General features: G+C 43.1%; 1 protein-coding gene across 5 annotated transcripts in view; it reads right to left on the bottom strand.

The window, feature by feature from the left end:
* septin9b (septin 9b) overlaps nucleotides 1-23,560 on the bottom strand; it is a 74,495-nt gene that overhangs the window by 13,515 nt on the left and 37,420 nt on the right. For 3 of the 5 annotated variants that reach the window (XM_070976288.1, XM_070976279.1, XM_070976271.1), the window contains exons 3-5: nucleotides 4,499-4,684; nucleotides 244-372; nucleotides 15-96 (exon numbers count right to left, since the gene is read on the bottom strand). In XM_070976288.1, coding sequence (XP_070832389.1) covers nucleotides 15-96; nucleotides 244-372; nucleotides 4,499-4,684 — 397 coding nt within the window. Of the gene's footprint in view, nucleotides 1-14; nucleotides 97-243; nucleotides 373-4,498; nucleotides 4,685-5,337; nucleotides 5,418-14,982; nucleotides 15,064-23,560 lie in introns of those variants that run through there. The other 2 variants (XM_070976295.1, XM_070976303.1) reach the window with 2 other exon arrangements.

Below are 23,560 nucleotides of genomic sequence, written 5' to 3'. Positions count from 1 at the left end.
GAACCTCAACTCACCAGTTTTCATTGTTGATCTGATCCCCAAAACCCGGAGTGTCAATTACTGTCAGCTTCATTCTCACTCCTTTCTCCTCAACATCTAGACAAAGATAGCTGTTCAGTATTTCTTTTGGACACGACGAACAAGCAACAAATCAGTAGTATGACAGAGCAGCAGGAAACACATGTCAATAATTATAGTGTAAATATTTCTGCTGCAGGCTACCAAACATGAACACTGGCCAACCGTGACTGATGGACTTGATCTCGATGGTCTTGGGGATCCTCTCCTCTGGGTTGGGCTGCACTGACTTACGGCTCACCTTGGATTTGAACAAGGTGTTCATTAGAGTAGACTTCCCCAGGCCACTTTGCCCTGAACCGAACCGAAACACACACACACACACACACACACACACACACACACACACACACGCACACACAGTTAGAGAAACAAATAACACTTGTCACATAGTTTTAGCTCTAAACAGTCACAAAAGCAAACATTATTAAAGATTATTAAAGAGCCTCATTCAACTAAAATCAAAAAAGTTTATTTTAGGCTGAATATTCCCAGGACATCAGGGCTAATGTATGGGTTGCATAGGGAGTGTGTGTGTATGCGCATGCATGTCCTTGTGTGTTAATAGAGCATGACAATAGCAGGACAGCTGCAGGGTCAGACAGGCAATCTGTGGAGCCAACAGGACAGATGTATAGACCACACACAGAAATGTCTACTATCGTGAACGAACACCCAGAAGCCATTTTTAACCATTCTGAGATTCTTCACTACATTCAAACCACCAGGGGATGGAGTCCCTCGAGTCGTGTCTGCAGTATATTTCTACTGCCTTTCTGATGAACTGTAAAACAAATATGAAGCCAGCATGGCGGTGAGGTACCTCAGGATGATCTGTTTAATCCTTTTTCTCATTTAATCCTTTTGTTCTCAACATAACAGACAATGAAGAGGAAGCAACTTGACTATTTATGATGACAGGCAGTAAAGAAAATATTCTTGTAATATAATTTATGTTTGCATTTTTTTTCCCTTTATTGAAAATACATATGATAATTGTCCACTGGAGTGGACATCATATATCAAGTGTATATTATGGTAATTGCACCCCTGTTTCCATTTAGCCTTAACTGTACTTTAAAATATAATAATAGTGTGATTTTCCCTTACATAATACATAATAGCCATAATGGAGGCTACATTGTATTTGGTATTTAGTAGATAATACAAGAGCCGCACATACTATACAACACTGTGCACACATGGTACATCCATTCCACGTTTACCGACTGTTTAACCTCAAGAGGAAACTGTGCATTCAAAATACATTCAGAATACTTTCCACTCATGGGAAGAGTCTGCAAAGTCTACAGGCTTACCGAGAAAATGCCAGAAAAAGGTGACCTTATACATTCATGACATTTCTTGTTTGTTTATTCTTTGGTAACACGTATGTTGTGCTTACAACAAACGGATAGGGTCCCACAAAGTGCACAAAAAGTGGTGATTCTTTGTGACTGAGTAATTCTTGCGTAAAAGGCATACACACACACACATACATATGCGCACACACCAACTCCTGAGCGTGTTTAATTCCCTCCATATTTCTCTCCGTCTGTCTGTTCACAGCCCCTGTGGGCACTGTGACGTGTGGAGTGTTGCCAAGCTGCCGGCCCTCTGTGACACCCAGGGCGGCCTTTTCCACCGCCCTCTCCGTCTCTGTCACACACACAGTCTACATTCAGTCTCCCCAGTCATATGCATTCACCCCCACACACTGAGACACCCTTGCTGCTCTCTCTGCATGGTGGTGGAAATCAAAAGGTCAGCTGGCTGAGGGCAGGGATTAGGCAAATACATCTCAGAGGAGACCACAGTGGACAGGGCCAAGACCACAGCTACTCTAACCTTTCACGTTCTTATTCACCATCCAAGTGACAATTCTGCAAGCTGACGGAAACTTTACTGGAATCACAAAAGATGCTCTACTATCCTCTATCATCCTGGCATTCTTCTTCCAGCTCATTTACATAAACAGCCAGGAAATCAAAGTTCAGGTGAAGAAAGCTCTCCAAACCCACGGCGGAAAACAGTGAATGCATACTGTAGCACTGCACAAACGAAAGAGAGTCAAACATGGAATAAACCAAAGGGATTGAGACAGTTTGCACAGGATTTTATGGAGCAAGCACAAAAGGCAGGCCAATGCTGGCCTTACAGTGAGAAACAGGAGTCCAGTGAGGTGTTGGGCAACTATGTGCCAACACATCACCCAGAAGAACTCGATATGTGGAACTTTATATTAAAGCTCCCTCTAGCAATCAAAAATCACTTCATGCCGGTTTAAACTCATCATTGTTCTTTTATGAATAAGCTTTTATTGTATTCTACTGCAATGTGCGCTGTGCGAGAGTATTATTTCACTGAACAGCATTATATCACCAACATGACAAGTTTTATTATCCTCGAAGTGTCGGGTGACGGCGAGTGGATGCATGTCAGCGTATGTAGAAACATGCAGTTCAGACAGTGGTGTTTTAAATTGATGTACTTTGTTTATTCCCACAAAAAAAACATTCACTGAGTCATAATGCCACGTTCTGACTGAAACTCAGTCTTACACTTGTCAACATCGATAAATCAACATGCCTCTTGTGATGAACGGTTTCAGTGCATATGCGACAAATCCCTCGCTGTTGTGCCACTGAGTTGTGCTGACATGGCTTCTAGCTGTGTGGACAAAACACGGCCCTGCAGGGCCTGAGGTCAGACTGACTGCACTCTGCAGATGCCACTGTGCCAATATGAACAACACACAAAGAGCATGACAGGGAACTAGCTGAGGCACTTCAACGTATTTTTGTTAAGTAAATTGTATTTCAGTGTGTGATAAAACACACGTTGACACCCCTTTTTCTGTTTTACATGACCTGTGTGCATGCCTGTACACAGGTGCATTCATGGATAATTGAGTATGCGCATGTAAATGTACACAGACTTGATGGTGGGACCAAACTGGCGGTGTGTAGCTGCTCTCTAGAGTGAGCTTCAGCTTGTCAGAGTAATTGCCATCATTATGCCACTTTCCCAGCCTGACAGCCTCCTTTTATCCACTCAAGTGTGTGTGTGTGTGTGTGTGTGTGTGTGTGTGTGTGCGTGTGTGTGTGTGCGTGCGTGTGTGTGTGTGTGTGTGTGTGTGTGTGTGTGTGTGTGTGTGTGTGTGTGTGTGTGTGTGTGTGTGTGTGTTTGTTACATACACCTCAAATACAAACCTATAAGGCAGAAATGTAGGAAATAAAAAGAAAACAGCTTTATGTTTTAGCTCAGATTTAAGCCGGCAGCCTCTGTAGGAGCAAACATTCAAAACTAAAAGACTAAAAAGACTCAAATGTGGGTAATGTGTCCTTAATCCTGGCACTCATGCTGGAAAGTCCAGTCAACTGCCTGTGTCTTGTCTAAAATGGATATAAGCTGTGTCTTGCAGTAGTAACACATATAGCTTTAATTTCTTTTGTTATTTATAACAGGGCATCAAAGGTCTGCCAAGGAGAAGTTTCATTATAAAGAGAGAATTTTCACGAAGAACACTGTTTTCAGCTTTCCACCCTGTTTTCTGTGACAATGACAAGTTTGGACTGTGTGTTATTTATTCTAGCTGGAGACTTACTGTAGCTGCTTTGCTGCATTTATGTTGTTGCTGCCTAAATTGAAAATGTTTTAAGCATCTGGTCTTTTGTCTTTTTCTTTTCTTTCTATTTTTTTTTTTTTTTTTTTTTTTTTGCTGAATTCAGTACCGAGTCAATAACTGTTAGAAACATTTGGCAACAATTACAGCATCGAGTCCTCTCGGATACATCTGTGTCAGTTTAGGTTTCAGGACTTTTATCCAAATCTAACATGAAGGCATAATCAAGATCAATGTCAAGCTCAAGGTCAGGCTGGATGGGAATATATGAGCTAATCTTAACATCATACCAACCTTTCTCATAAAAAAAGAAGATGTATTTATATGCAGTCATTTAGCGTTAGCAAGAAAAGGTTTTCAGCCTCTTACAATACATTTGCCCTCACAATGCCTACTCGTGGCAGCTAAAGCATAATTAAGTCTTGGTAAAGTTCAGGCATGTGAAACCACTTGGTTAAGGTAAGGGGAAATGGTTGTCGTGGCTAAGTTTGTGCCTCATCCACTTTGACATCCCACTAGTTCTCACTGTGCAATCGTGATTCTGCTTCTGGCAATGGCACTAAATGTTGCCAGTATATTGCTATTGCAAATTAGCAGCATATGAATGTAATTTGTGGGAGACAAGGTTAACTACACAAAACAACACTGCAAATGGTCTCAATATTTCCAATGTGGAGACCATGAGAGCAGAAATTCTTTTATTCTTTCTTATTAGTTGCAGGTGAACAATGAGACCTTTGGGCTGTTTCTATGAAATGCTGAATTTAAAATGTGCAACGTCTATGTCAGACTCACCAACAACCATGATGTTGAGCTCGAAGCCCTGCTTCATGGCCTTCCTCCTCATCTGCTCCAGGATGGCATCGATGCCCACGTAGCTGAAGTCGCTGCCATGCGGCTTCTCCCCCTTACCTTGTGGGTTGGGGTGGTGGGGCTTGGCGGACTCAGACATGTTGCTGTGGCTCAGATTGACCTCTGACCCTGAGAGATGCAGGTGAGATAGAAAGAGATGTTAATTTATGTCTTAGATCCCTTTGGTTCAGGTGAGCATGCATGGCTCATGGTGCCAATGCAAGTGAAATCATTTTAACTGCAGAAGTTCAGTGTCAACACCAAAGAAGATGCTAATCGGAGCAGTTCATTTCCTGTGTGAAACAGGATACACCCGACTCAAAATCTATGAGCACTCGCCTTTATACAAGACAACACTGAAAGGTGATAATCTGTCATTTACACTATCTGCCAAGAACCCCAGCAGGGACACACATGTGCACACATGTGGCAGGTGTGCATGCACTCATAAAGTAACAAGATAAACTTTCCCCAAGCGGTCTGATAAAGAATTCTTATTTTCCCAGTGGTGCTCACTCCAGCGCATACTCTCAACTGTAAAACTAACCAATGAATCATTGTGAGCAGGCACACATCTGCTCCTTAGTGTTGCATAAATTTCAACTAGCAACAACCTCATGTTAGCAGCACAGCCCATGAGAGAAACTCTGACTTTTCAGAAATAAATGACGTGGAAGTTGCAAGTGAAGTGAAGCAGCACAGCTGTAGATTGAAGAATGAGGAAGAGAAAATGGACAGACATAGTTGAGAAGAAGAGCTGCCAGCTACAAATCACGGCTTACCTCACTTTACGGAGGATCAGTTGCGAGAAGATGAAGGCTGTGTGCCGAAGCACCGCTGCAACGAGCAAACTACAACACAGATCAACTCTGCCAAGTGTGCTAGTATGTGCTTGCAGCAGCAGGAACTCACACTCTTCTTCATGTAGGAGGAGACAACATTTCCTGTGCCAGAAACTTGTGGTGTTGCCTGTGTGAGGTTTGCAGTCTCAGACACTACAAACCACAGACACATATACCTGAAGCTTAGTGCAGACGATTCTGCCAGGTACAGTATAGCTTTAATGTTTTGGTCGAGAACATACAAGGCTAGAACATAGAACCTAGAAGAACATGACTGACATGACACAGTGTCAGCCTGCCTCTGACACATGTTCACAACCCTGTGCCTGCTGGCCATGAAGCACAACCAACAGTGGAACATTTTCTGGTATCTACGTTTCGTCTTCCTGTGCCCTTACAGAAGACAGAAACATTCAGATGGAGATACAGATTGACAGTGGGCGGCTGGAAAAGACAGGAGAGCTTACTACTTATTAGTTTTCTAGCTTTAACTACAAGTATGAAGTACAGACTTCCACAAGAAGAAAGAAAGCCTTTTGCTCTCTGAGACTTCGTCCTGGGAACAGTGTTGCTAATAACCACTCTGTGCAGCACTTGTAACGTGGGTGCTTTTAATTTGAGGGCTCAACTGGGACTCGTCTCACAGAGAACGCAAACACACATTCACACACTGAGGGAGGCTGAAAGTTGATGCTGCGGCTCAAACGACTCAATGTAGCCACCTTAATTAAACCATGTGAACGAATCAGCATGTACGCTATGATCACAGCCTTTTCTGCATCACACATGCGCACTTCACATCACACTCTCACCCTTCTGCACACCTTAAAAATCCAACGTCATCAGGGTTTTGATGAGTCTGGACCATGAGAAACGGTGCCACACCTCCAGCAGTCTCCAAAGTATCCGACAGTCTGTCCAACTATCCATTGTCAGACAGTCTAATGGTTAAATGATTAAGTGTGCTGTGATACCACATGCGGCTTGGCTAAAACTCAGGAAATCCACTGTTAAAATGTTGGGAAAATAAGAAAAATCCACTCCCCTGGGCCCACTATCAGTCAGTATATGATACCAGGTTTTTTTTTTTTTTTGCACAATGATTTGCACAACCAGAGAGGCAATTTCCCCTTTATGCCAGGGCATTCATTTTATCACTAGAAAAGAGGTACAGTTCAATCCAAGCTGTAATGTGAGCCTCCTGTTAATACCCCATCACAGTGGGCTGGAGCTGATTTAGTGCTGCATCGTTGGCCGCAAGAAACCCAACACAGAAACGCAACGTCTTGCAAGTGATAAAATAATCCTGAGGCATTTGGATCGATTTATCTTTAGTCCGTGAGACGTATTTGCAAATGTTTGCATAGTGTCACAGAGCGTCATTTGGCTAAACCTGCCCTGAACTCTGCTACACTGAAGCCGATTGCATCAGTGGCCTTTTGAGTGACAGAATGCAGATTAGCTCTAATGACATACTCCAGGTCTGCAGCCAAACTGCCTCCTGGGCACCGTGGCCATGCCAGCTCTGGGCCATGTGCTGGCTTACATGGCTGCTCTCTAAGAATAGGCAAACAGTGACACTTGCAGAGGCAAGCACACAGGCGTGGTAACGAGAACTGACAAATGCGGCAGACACATGAACACAAACAAGTGAAAAGCGAAATACAAAACGATGGTGCCCCGCTGCCACTTCTCTGTCTCATATAGTCTGTCTGTTCATTTTTATTGTTGACATGAGCAATAATCTTTCACTTTTTCACATAGTTATTTATGTGATGAGTGACGGCTCCGTCATTTGCATCAACATCAGCCTCTAAAGGGTCTCTTCATGAGTCAGATCTGCATTCGATGTCCCACAAAGAAAGCGTTGATAACCTTTTCTGGACGAGTAACCTCATTACAAATGAGAGGCCACATACAGTATGACTCAGATCAGGATGCAGCGGCTCAGCCGTTGAATCCAAACTGTTCTCAAGTGAGACGGACCCAGCGGATGCATCAAAATAGAACAATGAGTCAGATCTCACTGGAACCGAACTCCTTCAAAGAGCTTTGTTTTATCTAACTGATGCCAAAATAAGCCACAGCGAGCCAGTGGGGTGCACAGTTCATTCAAATGAAAAATATGGGAATCAGACTTGTGCAGAGGGCCAAGCAGGTGCATCAGTGATCCTCAACTGACCCCTCAGTGAGAAAACACATATTTGGCCTGATCTAATCTCCCTTCATCGATACAAAGTCTCCAAATGATAACAGCTTTATTTAAGTGCAAACAGCTGTTATGTGAGAAGATCATTTCCAATGAATACACCCGGCAAAGGATTCTTTTTTTTTTTTTTTGGCCTCGTGACAAGCAAAAGCAGCACTTTAGGATTTGCTGATCTGAGAGCTTTGTTCAACGAATGGAGATGAGTTCAGTTTTTTCTTTGCATGACTGGATAGATCCCATCAAAGACATGGCTGCAGTGCTTTATCTTCAAATGAAGGCACTTACAGCTGAACTTCAGGTTTCATCATTGGCTATTAAATATGCATCCTTCCATATCTGAAGATGACATCACGTTGTTTGTTCAGGATCTGCAGTGTGTTGTCTTATTGGTGAGTGCTGTATTTCACTCGTATATCACTCAATGAAAAATAAGTTCCTGTCACAGGTTTTATCTACACTGTGGCAGTTGTTTGGTTTCCTGTTTGTCATTTAGGGCCTCACAGCAGAAAAAACCACAGCATTTACATCCGCACCAGAAAACTTCATACCCACAGGGTTATTCAAACAATTTTATACATGAATGTCAGCTAGCTTGTCACGAGGAGCACGACTCAGCTTGACCAAACAGTTGTATGGTGTATTCTGTGGCTGTGGAGGGAGCTTCGTCAAATCAGGGTTAATTCAGGCCATGGAGTTTGAAAGATGTGGATATTTTACCCGGGAGGGAGGATAAAATGAAAAATACTACCACCATTATGGGATTTGTAGGATCCAGTGTTTTGAATCATGAAGCACTAAAAGTTGGGATATGTCAGCTGCTTCTGCTTCAATTTCAGCCCAACTTCTTCAAAAACTCTCTAATAAGCCCTCAAACATTATGGGAGTGCAATACTAAAGACACCAAAGCCCTCCTTTAATGAATAACTAGTCTTTTATGTAGTTTCCAATGGGATATGTTTCTTGCTTATCTCTTATGATGCCCTATCTATTGTACAGTAGCAGTGCATAGTGAGGTAAAATAAGTTATTACTGTGCATCAGTGCCATTATTGTGTGCGAATAAGCTTTTGAAAAACTGCATAAATCTTATGACGTTAAATCTCTCAGTTGTCACCATTACATTATTTTTGGCTGGACAAAACTGATAAATTGCACAGTCCTGAAGTGAGACAGTGCTCAACAGATTTCCTGGAAATTTTTTATTCATTTATTTATTTATTTATTCATTTTTCTTAAACCTGAATGCCAGCATAGCTCAGCAGAGACCAGAAAACACAAAACATCTCTCGGGGAGCATTCTTGTCTAGCCTCAACCTTTACAGAAAAGAAATACATCATGTTAATTTTCCAAAAAGTATGTAACATGTAAACACTTAGCTGACAGATTTCAGCAACCACCATCCTGAAGCATCAAACCCACTTTGTTCCTCCCTTAATCTGACCTGTAATCTAACCCTCCTGGAAAACTAACACAGACTGTTCCCCTTCCAGTAGATACAAGTTTCTGTTTAGCTGCAACAGAGAATCCCCCTCCCACTCAAGCTCACACATAACTCAACACTCCCCTCTCAAGCCCTTCATTAAAATCCCATCAGGCACATCACATCCAACCCTACATTTAATATTCACTGAGTGAAACTTGAACGTGCCAATACCAGAAACAAAGCCTCCATTGTCTTCTTGAGAAGACTCCTAAAAACCAAGGCAATTCAGTTTCTCTCGATCCACAAGAGCCACTTTTCATTCCTGCTTCAAATTGTATAAGAAAGTAGGTATGTCACTGTTTAAACTGCAGCCCTGACAGTATTGGTATTGTAAACATCCTGCAGAAAGTGAAAGAAGACAGGGGGTGAAGGAGACTTACAGAAATCAGTAAAATGATTCATGGCATGCACAACATGTAATTAGTGCAGATGAGCCAAACTGTTTAAATGGTGTGGTTGATGACTGATGCTCTGCATAAAGAGCTGGTCTGTGTGGGAGGATTTTATAGCTGGCCATCATTTCTTTAATTCTGGATGCAAACAATTCAACAACGTTTTATTGTGCATAATATAGGCAGACTGCAGTTGCTATGAAATGAGACTTCAACAATAATTAACTGGTCCTCTTCTCTGCAGCCGGTACGTGGGATTGATCTTTGATGCAGTGAGACACATCAGAAAACTATATCAATAATCAAATGGAGACTTGGCCTTTTAAATTTGACAAAGCAGAAATTTTTTTTTCACTTAACTCTAGAGGAAATCTACCAAACTTAACATTATGGCCAAGCCTCAATCACAAAGTGGGCCTCGACCAGGGACAACACTCACCTCAACGTTATTTTCAGTCGAGTGGATCATGAGTGAGGTTGTTAACAACTAAACCTTGTGACCTCTAGCCAACAATACCACATTTTGAAGAAACTTTGTGTGGGACACCCAAACTTTGATAGTTATTATTTAAAGGAAACATACCGTTGTCTTGTGTCTTATACAAATGCTTGCAGGCGAACATGTGTTTTCACTCCCTGCCTTCAGTCTGTCTAAGCATATGCTCAAAAGCTGTCCAGTCACTCCTTGGGGTGGTGTGCAATGGGAAAAGAAGGTATCATGTCTGTTCTTGCACTCACACACTGTTACTGACAGCTCTTAAACACTGTCTCTATCTGTAAGCTGTCTTATTTTTTTAATAAACACGTTTTCCATGAGGCTAATCCCCTGAATCTCAGCCCTGATGCACGTCAGTTGCACATTTCCCCTTCCTGAGTGTGTCTATGTAAGTGTGTTTCTCTGTCCCTGTCCTCTATTTTTCCTCCTATTTTTCTCTCTTTTTTAAACCGGAGATGACATTTCCACTGGCCCTTTGGTGGCTCCCCCTAAAGAGGAAGAGATCATGAAGTTTTATGCCTGCTGCCATCTGGATGAGATGGATGGAGGGTCCAGGAAGAAGGAGGCAGCACAAGAGCTAACTGACAGTCATAAATGTGTCACATGAATACAGGATTAACATATGCACAATTTAATGTCATCTAAAAAATTTTATGGAGTAGTTTTATGAGTTCGGACAGGTAAAGGGTGCGAGTCTCAAATGAGAAATATACCGGCTCGCCAACTAGAGCCCATTAACACATGTCACAACTCATTTCAGTTTCAATTTAAACACATCACTCCCATTTTCAGAGCTATTCTAATGACTTATTTTCCTTATAGTGAGCAATAGCACTAATACAGACAGGCACAGTGTGAGACAATTGTGGCTTACCCCCAACTGTGACACAATCTGTTATGCAGAGCATATAGATGGCTTAAACCCACAGTGCATTTGTCAGAGATGAAGCCCGCATGGTAAAAGCTAGAATATGCTTTACGGGAAGAGCTCCATTCAAGAATAAGACATCAGCCAAAAGCAGAGCTACTTGGAAAATAAACTCCTCCATGACATGTGAGTAAGGCATTTGATTTGTTCTTTTTACATTAATATTTTGGTAGAAAGGCTTCTAGACTTGAGTGGCATTTGCAAAAAAAGCCCCATAAACTCCAGTTGTAACGTAAAACCTTCACAGAAAATGACTTGGAAGCGATCATGACTACAAACACCACTACACGGTTGGCCATACTGGTTTGGACGTCAATTAGCATTTGTCAGCTACAGTACATTGAGACCTGGAAATCAACTTTTGGTGCGCATGCAAGACTTTGAAACTGTGTCCAAATCAGAGGTATTCATGTCAGGGTCTGCAGTCAAAATAATGACCATGCATGCCAGACAGAGGAACAGCAATCACAAGTTGAAACTGACATGAAGGATATGATACCCTATTTCATTTTCCTTTCAAAGTCCATTTCCACGAGGTGTTAATATTATTGTCTACACCCTGTAATGGTATGATATTGGGCCAACCATAACTCCAAAGTGTGTTCCAAAAAGTCTTTCTTAAATCTCTGTGAAAGCATTTGCCAGCTCTTGCCTGATGTGGTATGATGCTTTTAAAGCAGCACAGGCCGCTAGACAGACTCGACAGAAGGGAGCTGGGAGGATAGAGGACGATCATCCACATCCAAGAGGAAATCCCTCTCACTCGATCCTTCATCCATACGTCGACACCAGTAGAACGTGGCGCTTCAAAATTCTGACGTGTTTCTTCACCAAAACAACTCTCTGCCATGTGAGACGATGAGGTTCGGCGAGGTCGATGACAGCTACAGCTGACACAAACACACATCGACACTTCAGAAAAGGTCTGAGGAATGTCACTGGCCCACCTCATCTCTCCGCCTTTTCACTTGTGTTGGCCCACTGAGAACGCGACCCCTGGCCTAATGTGGAGCCAAGCAGATGGTGCTGAAATACAGCTCTGCGCACGGAAACTTCTGGTAGTGCAGATAACGAGCTGTCCCTAAACACCTCAAAAAGACTGAAAGAGTGAGAGGAGGTGGAGAGGAAGAGTGTAAATGGAGGGTCATTGAGGTAAAGGGCATGACCGGGGAGAGATGAGATGTGAGATGAATGCTGCAAAAACAGTGACGGGCAAGAAAACACGACATGAGTGAGCATGGTTTGGATCGATAGCTGTAAGCAGAGACTGAGAAAATGAGAAAGCTAAGCCCAGCACAGCAGGGCAGTCATTGTGATGCTTACAATAGTAAGAGCCCGCTGCTCTGGGCAGCCCTCAGTATACTGTAGGCTACCTGACCGCAACCCAAACATTTCTGAGAAACAGAGAAGGGGAACAAGGAAGGTCCGGCCACAGACCCATCCACATCTGCAGGAGGGGAACCGGTAGAGGGTAAAGGACAAACAGAGCCAATGCAGCAATAAATCACAACCACCAAGTATGAAGTGGGAAAGCGGCCAGCTGGTTCGAATATTTCAGTGCTGGATGCTGCAGAGCGCTTAATAAAAGGAAATGAGGAGCGCTGTAGTGTTCAGAGCTGCACTTGAAGATGGCTCTTTTTTTCACACCCGAAAGTCATCCATAAAACTCACTGCTAATTTGTTCCCTTCATTGGTTCACCATTTGACTTTACAACCATGTGTGTGAAACCAAGAAATCCAACAGATGCGAGAATGTGTGCACCAAACAGAAGCGTAAAGAGTGTTCTGCACGTGGTGTAAGGGGCCTCCGTCTCTGCACAGAAACCTAATTTGGTCAATTAAAACCACAGTGATTATTAGGAACTTCCATTTCATAAAAGAAGACATTTGCAAGCTGGAAATAGATTCAAATGTAAATAAGCATGTAGTGTTTAGTGTAAGCCAGAGACCACATTGAGTACATTCCCATTATCATCGCAGATCAAAAACACTGTGATGGATCACCCATAATGCTTTGAGGCTCTGCCACAGCGCTGCAGAGGAGAGGACCACCCCTCCAGTGCTGGCAGGCTGACAACCTGTCACCTCGGACAGGACATGACACGTCCCACTTCCTCCTTTCTGCGGCCTACATGTAGAACAGAAAACATCCTCTGTGAGCGGCTAGAGTGATAACACAGTACGAGCCAGGTTTGAGTCCTTTTGAATAACTTGAGTGCTTTACAAAAAAGACTGACAGTCCATCATTTTCTTCTTCAGTGTGCCGATGAGGGAACCCAAAAAGAGCAGCACTGAAGAAGAATTACATTCTTTGCTTGCTGATGGAACCGGAAAAAAAGACCATGTGAGATTTTGTACACATGGATACAATTAGCTAGAGGACTATGTGGACCTACTGTAATGTGGGAAAGAATATTTTCAGAGTAACAGTCTGGTTGTTTACTGTAGAACATGCTCATGCCTCTCCTCCTCTCAGCTCTGCCGCCTTTAGGGTGAATTCTTTGGTCCAAAGTGCACTGAAGTGTCCAACAGCAGGTTAACTCTAAACAGGGCTGCGTGCGAATGATATCTGTCAGGAAAGGACTGATGATGACATCAGGCCTTTAATCACAGCAAGAAAAAACCTGTGTGTGAATTTACATCATGCCGCTGGTCCCAAACAATCCAAAGGAAGTGTTTATCTGTGGTTGATTGAATTACTTATCATCAGCAAGCGAATGTGATCAGCAACAAGCAAACAATGGCTGAGTGGCTTTAACTGGCGCCTATTGTGAGGCCTATTGTAATAATGCTGTATGTAAATCAGATACGAGGCAGCATTAGGAGTTTGCAGAGCTCCTGCGCAGAGACACTGCAGGCTGAGCACTGTGGGAAAATAAATCCAAATTAATTTCTTAATTCAAGAATGCTCTGGTAGCATTGTGATGTGGTTACAGTGACGAGAGCAGAGCCAAAGTTAATCAGTGTTTCAGGTCAAATGTGTCACTTGACAAATATACTGTCAACATCTCTGATAATGACTAGACTGCAAAGGGAGCAGAAAGCTGCATTTGTGGTTTTTTTAATGTTACTTCAGCTAAGACTTGATTTTCTGGGTGCAGCATCCAACAAAGCAACTATTCACCCACTGTCCACTGACCACGTGAGACACTGAAAACATGGAGGACAGTTGATACTTGAGAAGTTTTGCTGTCCTCCAGGGCCCAGAATTACAGCTGACTAACCACAACCTAATTTTCTTCCCACCAGAAGCAACTGACAAGAGCTTGGAGGAGAGAGGAGTTCTTACAATTCCCTGTGGAAGAGCAAAACTCAAAGTGAAAATATGACCGGTTCGACTCTTCAACTCTCCCTGAACTTGGCAACAAACCCTCTGGAGAGCGGACGCGAGGGATTGGCGAAATTAAATCACGTCAAAACAGCTTGGCTCCATCAGTGCCTGGCTAATCCACTGTGCTGGATCAAAGTCAGGCTGGAAACTGTCTGATGTGACGAGAGCTGAGGCTAAAGGAGAAAACATGGCTGGAGAGAGCCCAGGAGACCTGAGACTTTAAAGAGTAATAGGGGCCATCCTGATTGGTCAACACTCTGTGCCATTATGGCAGATTGATTATTCATGCATGCTCCAGAGCTGAAGACACAATGGGAGAAAGAAAAGGAGAGGGGAGGAGGAGGAGTGTGTGAGGAGGAGGAGGAGGAGGAGGAGGAGGAGGAGGAGGAGGAGGAGGGGTAAAGTGGTAGTGATCACCCCCCAAACTCTCCCTGATGGCTGAACAATGGGAAAAAATAGAGAAAAAATAAAAGAAATGAGAAAGTACAAGGCTTGCATGCTAAATTAAGGGGTTTTCCACAGATCTGTTGCCAGAAACACACTCTCCTCCTCAAAACTTCAGCGCACACGAGACACCTGGCAAACTAACTTTGACACCAACAGCTTCAGAGCAAATCCATCCTCAGCCCCCTCTGCTCCTCTCTCCCACCCACTTTTCTCCCCTTTATCTCTTCTCTCCAAAATCATTCACAGCTCTGCTTGTCGGACAGAAAAGCACACGGCAAAAATAAAAATCGACAACTCACCCAACCCTTTCCTCTCCTTCTCTTCTCCCTCTTCCTCTCTCTCACTCTCTTCCTCTCTCAATCACAGCTCCAGCTGGTGAGGCTGGACTGCTGCTGCTCCCCCTGGCCACGCCCACAGCTCGGTCATGTGACCATCATCCCGAGCAGCCACACCCCTCATTCAGAGACAGTGAATGGAGAACATTGTGGACATAGCAGGCTATCTCGGACCACGTGCGATCACCACTGTGTGTGTGTGTGTGTGTGTGTGTGTGTGTGTGTGTGTGTGTGTGTGTGTGTGTGTGTGTGTGTGTGTGTGTGTGTGTGTGTGTGTGTGTGTGTGTGTGTGCTGTTTAATCTAAATGAAAAAAAAAAAGACAGTGGGAGAGTGTGTTTATGGCAAAATAAGCTACAGGAACATTTATTTTCATTAATTTCTGTGTGTGCGTGTGTGTGTATGTGCATGTGTTTGAGTGGGTGAATGTGTGTGTGCTTGCTTGTTTGCAAGAGACAAGAGGCAATATCCTTACTTCCCTGTTGTGTGTGTCCATCTGCTCTCTCCCTCCCACAGCTTTATTTCACTTACTGGGTAGTGGATTGTGTGTGTGTGTGTGTGTGTGTGTGTGTGTGTGTGTGTGTGTGTGTGTGTGTGTGTGTGTGTGTGTGTGTGTGCTGAAAACATTTGGTCATCTCCCTCCTTCAGTCCTCCAGGGTTCTCTCTCTCTCTCTCTCTCTCTCTCTCTCACTGACAAACACAAAACATCCCTCCAAACTGTGGTCGAAGAACAGAGCACTTCTAAGTTTAGATGAGAAAAAAACTTCTTTAAAGACTTTGAAATGTTTGCCAGGCTTTCATGCTGAGCGTTACATCAAAAGATTGATACCATGCTCAAAATGTATGTGCACTGAATATGAGACTAGAGCCGGCTGCTTAGCTTAGCTTTGCATAAAGAGTGGAAGCAGTGGGAAACAGCTAGCCTAGCTCTCTCCAAAGTTACAGCACCTCTAGAGCTCATTAATTAATGACAGTTTGTGGTTTTACAGGGGATATGTGCTGGACTATGGGTGTACTGACATTGACCATTAGAGAGACTCACACTAGGTGTTTCTTTACGCTAAAATAACTCAAGCTAAGATAACGTAAGCTAAGCTCCCACCTACCTACAAACTATAATCATATATTAATCCTCAGACTCCTACTTTTAGAGAGAAGACTTCCTGACTAGGAGCTCAACTTAACTGATAGTCATTGATGGCTTTGCATGCTCTGTGCTGCTGTTGTTCTTTCTCTATTTGTCTTTTGCCATGGTGACCTACTAGCACTCAGCTTACAGACACATGAAATAAACTTGAGGGAATCAGGCTACAATGAAGTCAATATTGACTGCAAAACAGATGAAAGTGGTTCCAAAACCCAAATGTTCTCTGGAAATATGTTCTGATCTGGTGTGCTTCCTGTGTCCCAGTTCACCCACAACAGAGAGATTCACATCTATCACAGCCAACTCGCCGACTGCGAAAAGCTTTTTGACGTGCGAAAAGACTTTTTCTAAGAATAGTCTTTATGATTAAAGAAAGATTCTGGTCATAAAATGGATTTGATCTCGACTGACTGGAAGGAGAGAGTGATTAATTTGTTCCTTTGTTTATATGGCTCAAGTTTTTCTGAGAGTCTCGTAACATTCAGCAGAAAATACTTCCTTCCTGTCAAAGCTGGGGCTGAAGCTGACAGTCGGCTGCGGTTTCATTGTGAATGTAAATGTGCAGAAGCATGAACGCGTCTGTTTATATCAGATAATCTGTTCTGAACGCTACTGGCACATATTCATTACTGTTATCAGTGTCAATTTATTCCCAGTGATACAGGTCATGTTATTAACAAATCATGCAGTTGACTCAATTTAGTAGTGAATATTTTTACATTTAGATTGATTTACACAATTGACAGGTAACATCATCTGCTCAACATGTTTTATAGTAATTTCTCCTGTGTGCCGTGTATGAACGGCGACAGACATCCATGACCTGTCAGCCTCATAATTTAAACATTTTGATGGGTTTGGTTCAACTATCACTTCTCCAGCATGTCGATATTTGATAAGCTTGTATGGTTATTGATTCAGTGCAGCTGACTTTCTCTCTGCAAATTCTTTTTTCTTCAGATCAGACCTGAATCTTTCATCTCCAGTGTGGAAAAAGGACAAAAATTAAATGTGTTTCTTGCTTGAAGAACATCCTCCATGGGCAAAAAGTCTGACACATTCCCGCTGTATATCTCCGTTCAGAAAAGCAAACATTTTCCATATATCTCTCACTAAACAAAAAAGTGTTGTCAGTGTAACCCACAACCCACTAGTGTCTGAAGTTGCCATTTCCTCTTGTGGGAACCTAAGATCAAAGGAGGTCTGCTGCATGTTAGGGGGTCGCCGTCCTGAGAGCCTAAAACAGAGCTTTGAGCAAAACACAATCAAAGCTTGTGTGAGGCAGGGGGCATTCAACATGTCTGTTTGTGTGTATGCATGCTTTACATTACACATAGTCATACCAGAACAGGCACTAACACATTTCAGAAAACAGCAAAAGAAAGTAGCTGTAGCATTGAGATACCCCTTCAAAACCTCCCTCCATGTTTTAATTACAAAAGGTTGGTCAAGTCAGATCTTTTTGCAGTGAAGTCATGTGCTTACTGCTGCTCCGCAAAGCTCCAATTAAGGGATTTTTTGCTGTGTTTCATTATTTTTTCTTTCGAAACATGGTGGCCCTTTTGGCCCAAATATTTGGTAGCATCAACTCATGTGGGCTGGAGAGGCAAGTAAAGACTAACATGCAGTGATGACTGGCATGCCATGGGCCAAATCGGGGAGCTCTGTGATTGGCCTGGAGATCAAGGCTGATTGCTTAAGGACATCGAATCAGGCCAGAGCACATATGGAGCTGATTTAAAGAGTCACCTCCATGACTCAGTGGGTCTGGTGACTGTGGCTGCATTCCACATCGCATACTTTTACTTCATTCTTTTTACTTTTACTGCATGTACTGCAGCTGCTAACACAGTATGTACTGTATGTGTATAACTGGAGCATACTACGTCGTCAATATGGAATTTTGACCCTCTGGCTCATCCTTTGCAGTCTGTAGCATGAAATTTGATGCAAAAAGAAAAAGTATGCCATTTGGAATGGGTGCTGCATCACGAATGAACCCTGCTCTCTGCGACAATTGTGGGTCAGAATAGCCGGAAAAGCATGCTGGCTTGCGTACTGCTGTGACTGGATGCAGTGGGACATCCTGGGATTTCAGGTATACTGCATTTGACACACTATGTACTCAACCTTTTTCGGGTACGCAGCATCAGTGACACACAGAACGAGGCATTGCTGAAAGAAGGGCAGAAAGGAAGAATTTAGGGAGTAAGGGAAAGAGGAGGCAAAGAAAACAGAGAAGAGGTGGGGGGGTGGTGCATGGAAGAATAAGGAGCAAGAGGGAGAAGGGGGAAGAGGAAGAACATCTGGCTTGGCCTGAATATCTACTGGGAAGATATCTGGGTCTGCTGGAGACTTCCTGTTGTGTTTTTCTGCTGTGGCTGCTCTGCTCCCCTGTGGTGCAAATGGAGACAGCATGTGTGTGATGAGTGAGGATAGTTTCCCTCAACACCCTGAAGTGGCCTCCAAGACTCAACCACCCCCTTCTGGCTGAAGTCACTGAACATACATGAACAGTACAGATGGATTAATCTGTATATAAATCTTGAGCTACTTCGCACGTTGACAGTCCAGGTTTGAGCCTCAGAACCCCGGCTTGCACACTTTACCTCAAGGTTACAATAACTCAGGCCTGTGTTTGCCTTTTCATCAACTTTCTACTTCACTTACAGAGTAAAAACTGGCCTCACAGAAGATAAACTGACCGGATTTTATGGTCAGAGCATTTGTTTATAGGGGAGTGTGTGCCTTAGGTTGTCTTTTGCTCTGTTTTAAGCCGGCAAAGCTTTCCCAGCTGGACTGCTTAATACTGCATCAAGGACGTAGGAAGATGGAGAGACTGAGTAGCCATCTCAACTACCACAAAAGCAACGCTTCTTTAAAACTAAACCACAGCAACACTCAGGCGAGAACTTGTTTCAACTCAAGAGAACGAAACAAGTGGGAATAGCGTCCAGTCAGCAGATTTGTTTCAAATAAAGAATGAGGTTTGCAATAAAATACAAAGAAAGTAGTGGGTGGGGGGGAATATTCAACCAGCTCATTGGGATGTTTCTGTGCATCCAAGATAGGATGCATCGTGCCTCAGCTTGATTGGCCTTAATGGAAACCAGTTGTCCCTCTTGCCTCTGCAGAGTCTAAAACAGTCAAGCTCTCCCACAGACATAAAAGACAACTAAACAGATACTCACAAAGGGTTTCCATCTCGTGGTTGTTGTATATGTCACTGCAAGTAGAAGTCATCTCTCCTGCCAGCTATTGTCTTTCTCTCCCCTTTTTCGCTTCCAGTAGGATTTAACAAGAAAAAAAGCCTCTCACTATTTCTCAGCCTCTAAGTTTTGTCTATGTGGCAGCTGCTGTTCAGTTCTTTACTATCCTGCAGATGGACTAGAACTAAACTAGCTACACTGTACACACACACACACCCAACATGTACTCTCTATTTCTGATGTCCTGGAGGCAAAGCCTTCCCTGATGAACAATAAACACAGTGACTCCAAGGGATCGGCCTTCTGGGGAATCCCTGCAGGCCCCTCGCTGGATCTGTGGGGGCGAGGGACAGGGATGACTCAACTCCATAAACGAAGAGGAGATGGAAGGAGCTCTGTGATTACACTCTCTGTGCGGTCACTGCGTGTCTTCCAGAAACATCTTGCCCAGTTATGATGCTAATTATCTATAATAGAAACCTTCCCTGTGCAGAGACAGCGACGCAGATACAGACACAGAGAGAATTTGTTTCAAGAGATGAACCATTTTTTTAATTGCAAGGACTGGAGAACACAGAGAATATCAATTTAGCTTGCCAATAACAGAATTCATCTGAGGCAATTTGCCCTTTCCCTCGAATCTTCAGTTGTAAGTATGTTTCCTCCATCTCCCTACGCTGAGTGATGCAGTCTGCTGTGTAGCAACACAAAACACTTCACACCATCAAGGCAGGAGGTGAAAGTTCACCCAAAGCTCCTCCAGGCTCCATTACCGAAGGTTTTCTCAACGGATGATTGTGTTCTTTGCAGAGGCTAATTGCCCGTAAACCACAAAGCTGCAGTCATATTCTCTAAATCCCTAAATTATCACTGCAAACCTCAGTTATGGCATATGATCCTGGCTCAGATCAGCAGTGTATTGGAGTGTTTTTAAAGTGTGTGCCAATTATTGCAAAGACTTGAGTGTCCCTAATGATTCAATAAAAGTTGCATATACATTCCCAACAGAGGGGCCAATCAGTCAGCTAAGCACCATGTCTGCACAAGCCTCACTGAGCTAATCTAAAAATGAATCTGTGAGGTGTGAAAGGTGAGGGTACTTCAGTGCAAAAGAGGCTAGAAGGATTATTAGCATAAAAGGTACGTATTACTTCCCTTCTGCCTGCATGAACTGTTGCCAAATGTTATTTTAAACAGTAAATGTTGAGTTTTTTTCCTTTCGGTTTGTCTTACACTGTGCTGCCTCTGTGCTCAGATTCCCCACTGAAATAGAGACGAGAGATTGCACAGATGAGTTTTACATCTACTGAGTTGACAGCCTGGAAACAGAGTAAATGGCACCGAAAGTACACTTCAGCATCACTTCATCACAGCCCAGTGGGCCGTGACGTTTTCATAGTAACTTGATGACACATCCTGCTGGACTTAAAGTGTGATTTTAATGTCACTTCAGAACATATTTTAAGACTCATTCATCCGTACTCTCAAGACTGATTTTTTTATTTGTGAAACAAAAATGCTCTAAAAGTGGATTTAATGGGAAACTCCACTGATTTTACACATCAATGCCTGTTTACAGTTCTTGGGGAATAAGTGTGTGGAAAAAACTTGTATAAAGTATTTTTTGGCTCCAGAGGGGAGCATCTGATGAATGGACTCAAGTGATGTCACCTGAGTCAGCTTCGGTTGGGGCTGAGGATTTTTGGGGTGGGACATTAGAAAGACGTGAGCTTACCACACCTCTGTAGCCCGCTCTTCTACTTGAGGCTAGCACCTCGAGGCCACGTTAGCATGACAGACCGGAAAATCTAACTGAACTGTCTGCAGTCACGTTGCATTGTGGGTAATGTGGGCATCAGGTTGTATGTATGGAATAAGACAATATCTTTGGTTCTGCTGCATTGATTTTGAAATTTTGATCTTTTTTTTTGTCCATCATCCAACAATGTTACAGGAGTGCAATGCTAAATTGGTGGAGTACTCTTTTACGCTCACAAAGGTCTGTAACCAAACCCCAAAGTGTTATTGCTATGGAATCTGCACAGTCCTTGTTGGCTCAGAGTAACGACCCTGTAACACATTCGTTTGATCCATTGCAATGACCAGACACTGGTAACTGGTATGGAGGCATAATCAACTGTGTTTAGTTGGTGTAACATAAGGGACAAGACTGCACCCTCTTATTCTTCATTTTCCACACATGCCTGCTTCAGACACACACACACACACACACACACACATACCCTCGCAAAAGAATCCCTCTGCCCCCTCGTCTACTCTTACCGACTCATTTTAGCAGATGGCAGGACTGTGGTGCAAACGGCCATCTGTCTGTCCACACATGCACACACACACACACACGCACACATATAAACCAATTATTGTTTTTCCAGTATGTGCTCTATCAGCCAACGAGTGGGCCAAACATCATTAGAGGAGAATGTGGAGGAACGACTGACCTCATATGAACCTTTCTTCTTCATTCAAATCACTCTGGGTGTGTAAACATTAACAGTTTGTCGATGATCCCATAGAGAAAGACGGACGGACCAAATCCATATTTTACACAGTGTGAATATGTCAAAACTCATGCCAGCTTCAAAATTGAATTTAAAAACAACAATGCCTAAACATATAATTATGTCGTTTTTCTTGAGAAGGACATTTGAATTGCAGGTCTGTAAATGAAGGATTTAATAAAGTATTAAATCCTTCATTTATTTTCAGGTTTTCAGGTCAGCTACTATGATGTCTCTGAAAAAATACTCAGTGGCTCCTGCTGGCATGGTGCTTTTTTTCCATTTCAAGGCCCTACGTTACTGGCTTCATTGCTTCATTTCCAGGGCCAAGATAAGAGACATGATTTTCCCATCAGTGTCTTGGACAAAGGAACCACAGCGGAGTCTCATATCTGGATAAAGAGGAGGGAGGATTCACCCACAGACGACCAGCTAAATGACGATAATGTCAACTGAGACTAAACGTTATCTCCGTTCATCATATGTTCATCAAGCTCTGATGGCCAATATCCTCTTATCTCACCTTATAGTGATGGATGGTTGATAAAGGTAGTGTGCGAGCGTGTGTGCGTGCGCGCGTGCGCGCGTGTGTGCGTGTCTAGTTTATTTAAGCTCCCAGTGAAAGACAAAATGTGACAAAAGTCATGTCCCAGTGCGATGAGAGGAAGTGCGGTGTGTGTGTGTGTGTGTTTATGTGTGTGTGTGTGCGCGCTTGAACATGCATGAGCTTTTATGTGCATGTAGATATGAAATGCATGAATGTGTTGGCTTCACAGCATGCAGGAGAAAGTGAATGAAAAGGGCTGAGTTTGCTGCAGTTGTGGGATTTGGCGAGATGACTGGAGAGGACAAAGGTCTTTCTGCAGTGGTGGGAAACTTCTTTAACCCTTGACTTCCCCCAGATGCTCAATGTAAACTTCAACTTCCGAAAGCCTTATCTGGGGGAGAGGGGAACTCTGTGTGTGTGCGTGTGTGTGTGTGTGTGTATGTGTGTGTGTGTGTGTGTGTGTGTGTGTGTGTGTGTGTGTGTGTGTGTGTGTGTGTGTGTGTGTGTTTGAGAGTCTATCTGGGGCAGAAGGGCTGATCTTTTCCCATTTCTCTCAGCTCCACCCTCCTCTTCCTCCTCCCATGTATGATCTTCATAAAAAAAGGAAAACCTTTCATGTCCAGTTCTTTTAGTGTCCACACACTTCAAAGAGTTGTACAACATTGTTTTGAATGAGTGTCTGTCCTGGTGATGAATTGGAGCGTTAAAAGCTTCAATAAAATATGAATGGAAAAAAAGGCTGACTTCTGTGTGTTGGATGCATTTCTGCAACAATACACTAGTTGATCATGTGCATAAAGAGCAGCAGCACTAAAGTTAACACACTTCATTTAGTTTTTCCTTTGTAGATGAAGCTGGCTTTAAAAGGGAAGAAAAACAGCTTTATTTGACCTGGTTCAGTGACTAAAAAGATTTCACCTGTCACACACTGCCTCCTGGTGGCTTGTTCAGGAAGCACACCAACAGTGAGAGTCACATTCAAGATTATGAGAAGTGACACTTGTCACTGTTATCACTGTGGGACATTTTTCGACTGAAAAAACAGATGTAATAGTCTGGAGGCTCACGAACTTCAAGTGAGCAAAACTCAAAATTATTTGGCAGCGAAGTCAAAGACAGCAA

Source organism: Chaetodon trifascialis, chromosome 2 (assembly GCF_039877785.1).
Source record: "Chaetodon trifascialis isolate fChaTrf1 chromosome 2, fChaTrf1.hap1, whole genome shotgun sequence".
In the NCBI taxonomy this organism is placed as follows: Eukaryota; Metazoa; Chordata; class Actinopteri; order Chaetodontiformes; family Chaetodontidae; genus Chaetodon; species Chaetodon trifascialis.
Note: the sequence above shows the minus strand (reverse complement) of the source record. Positions and strands in the feature narration are given on the sequence as shown.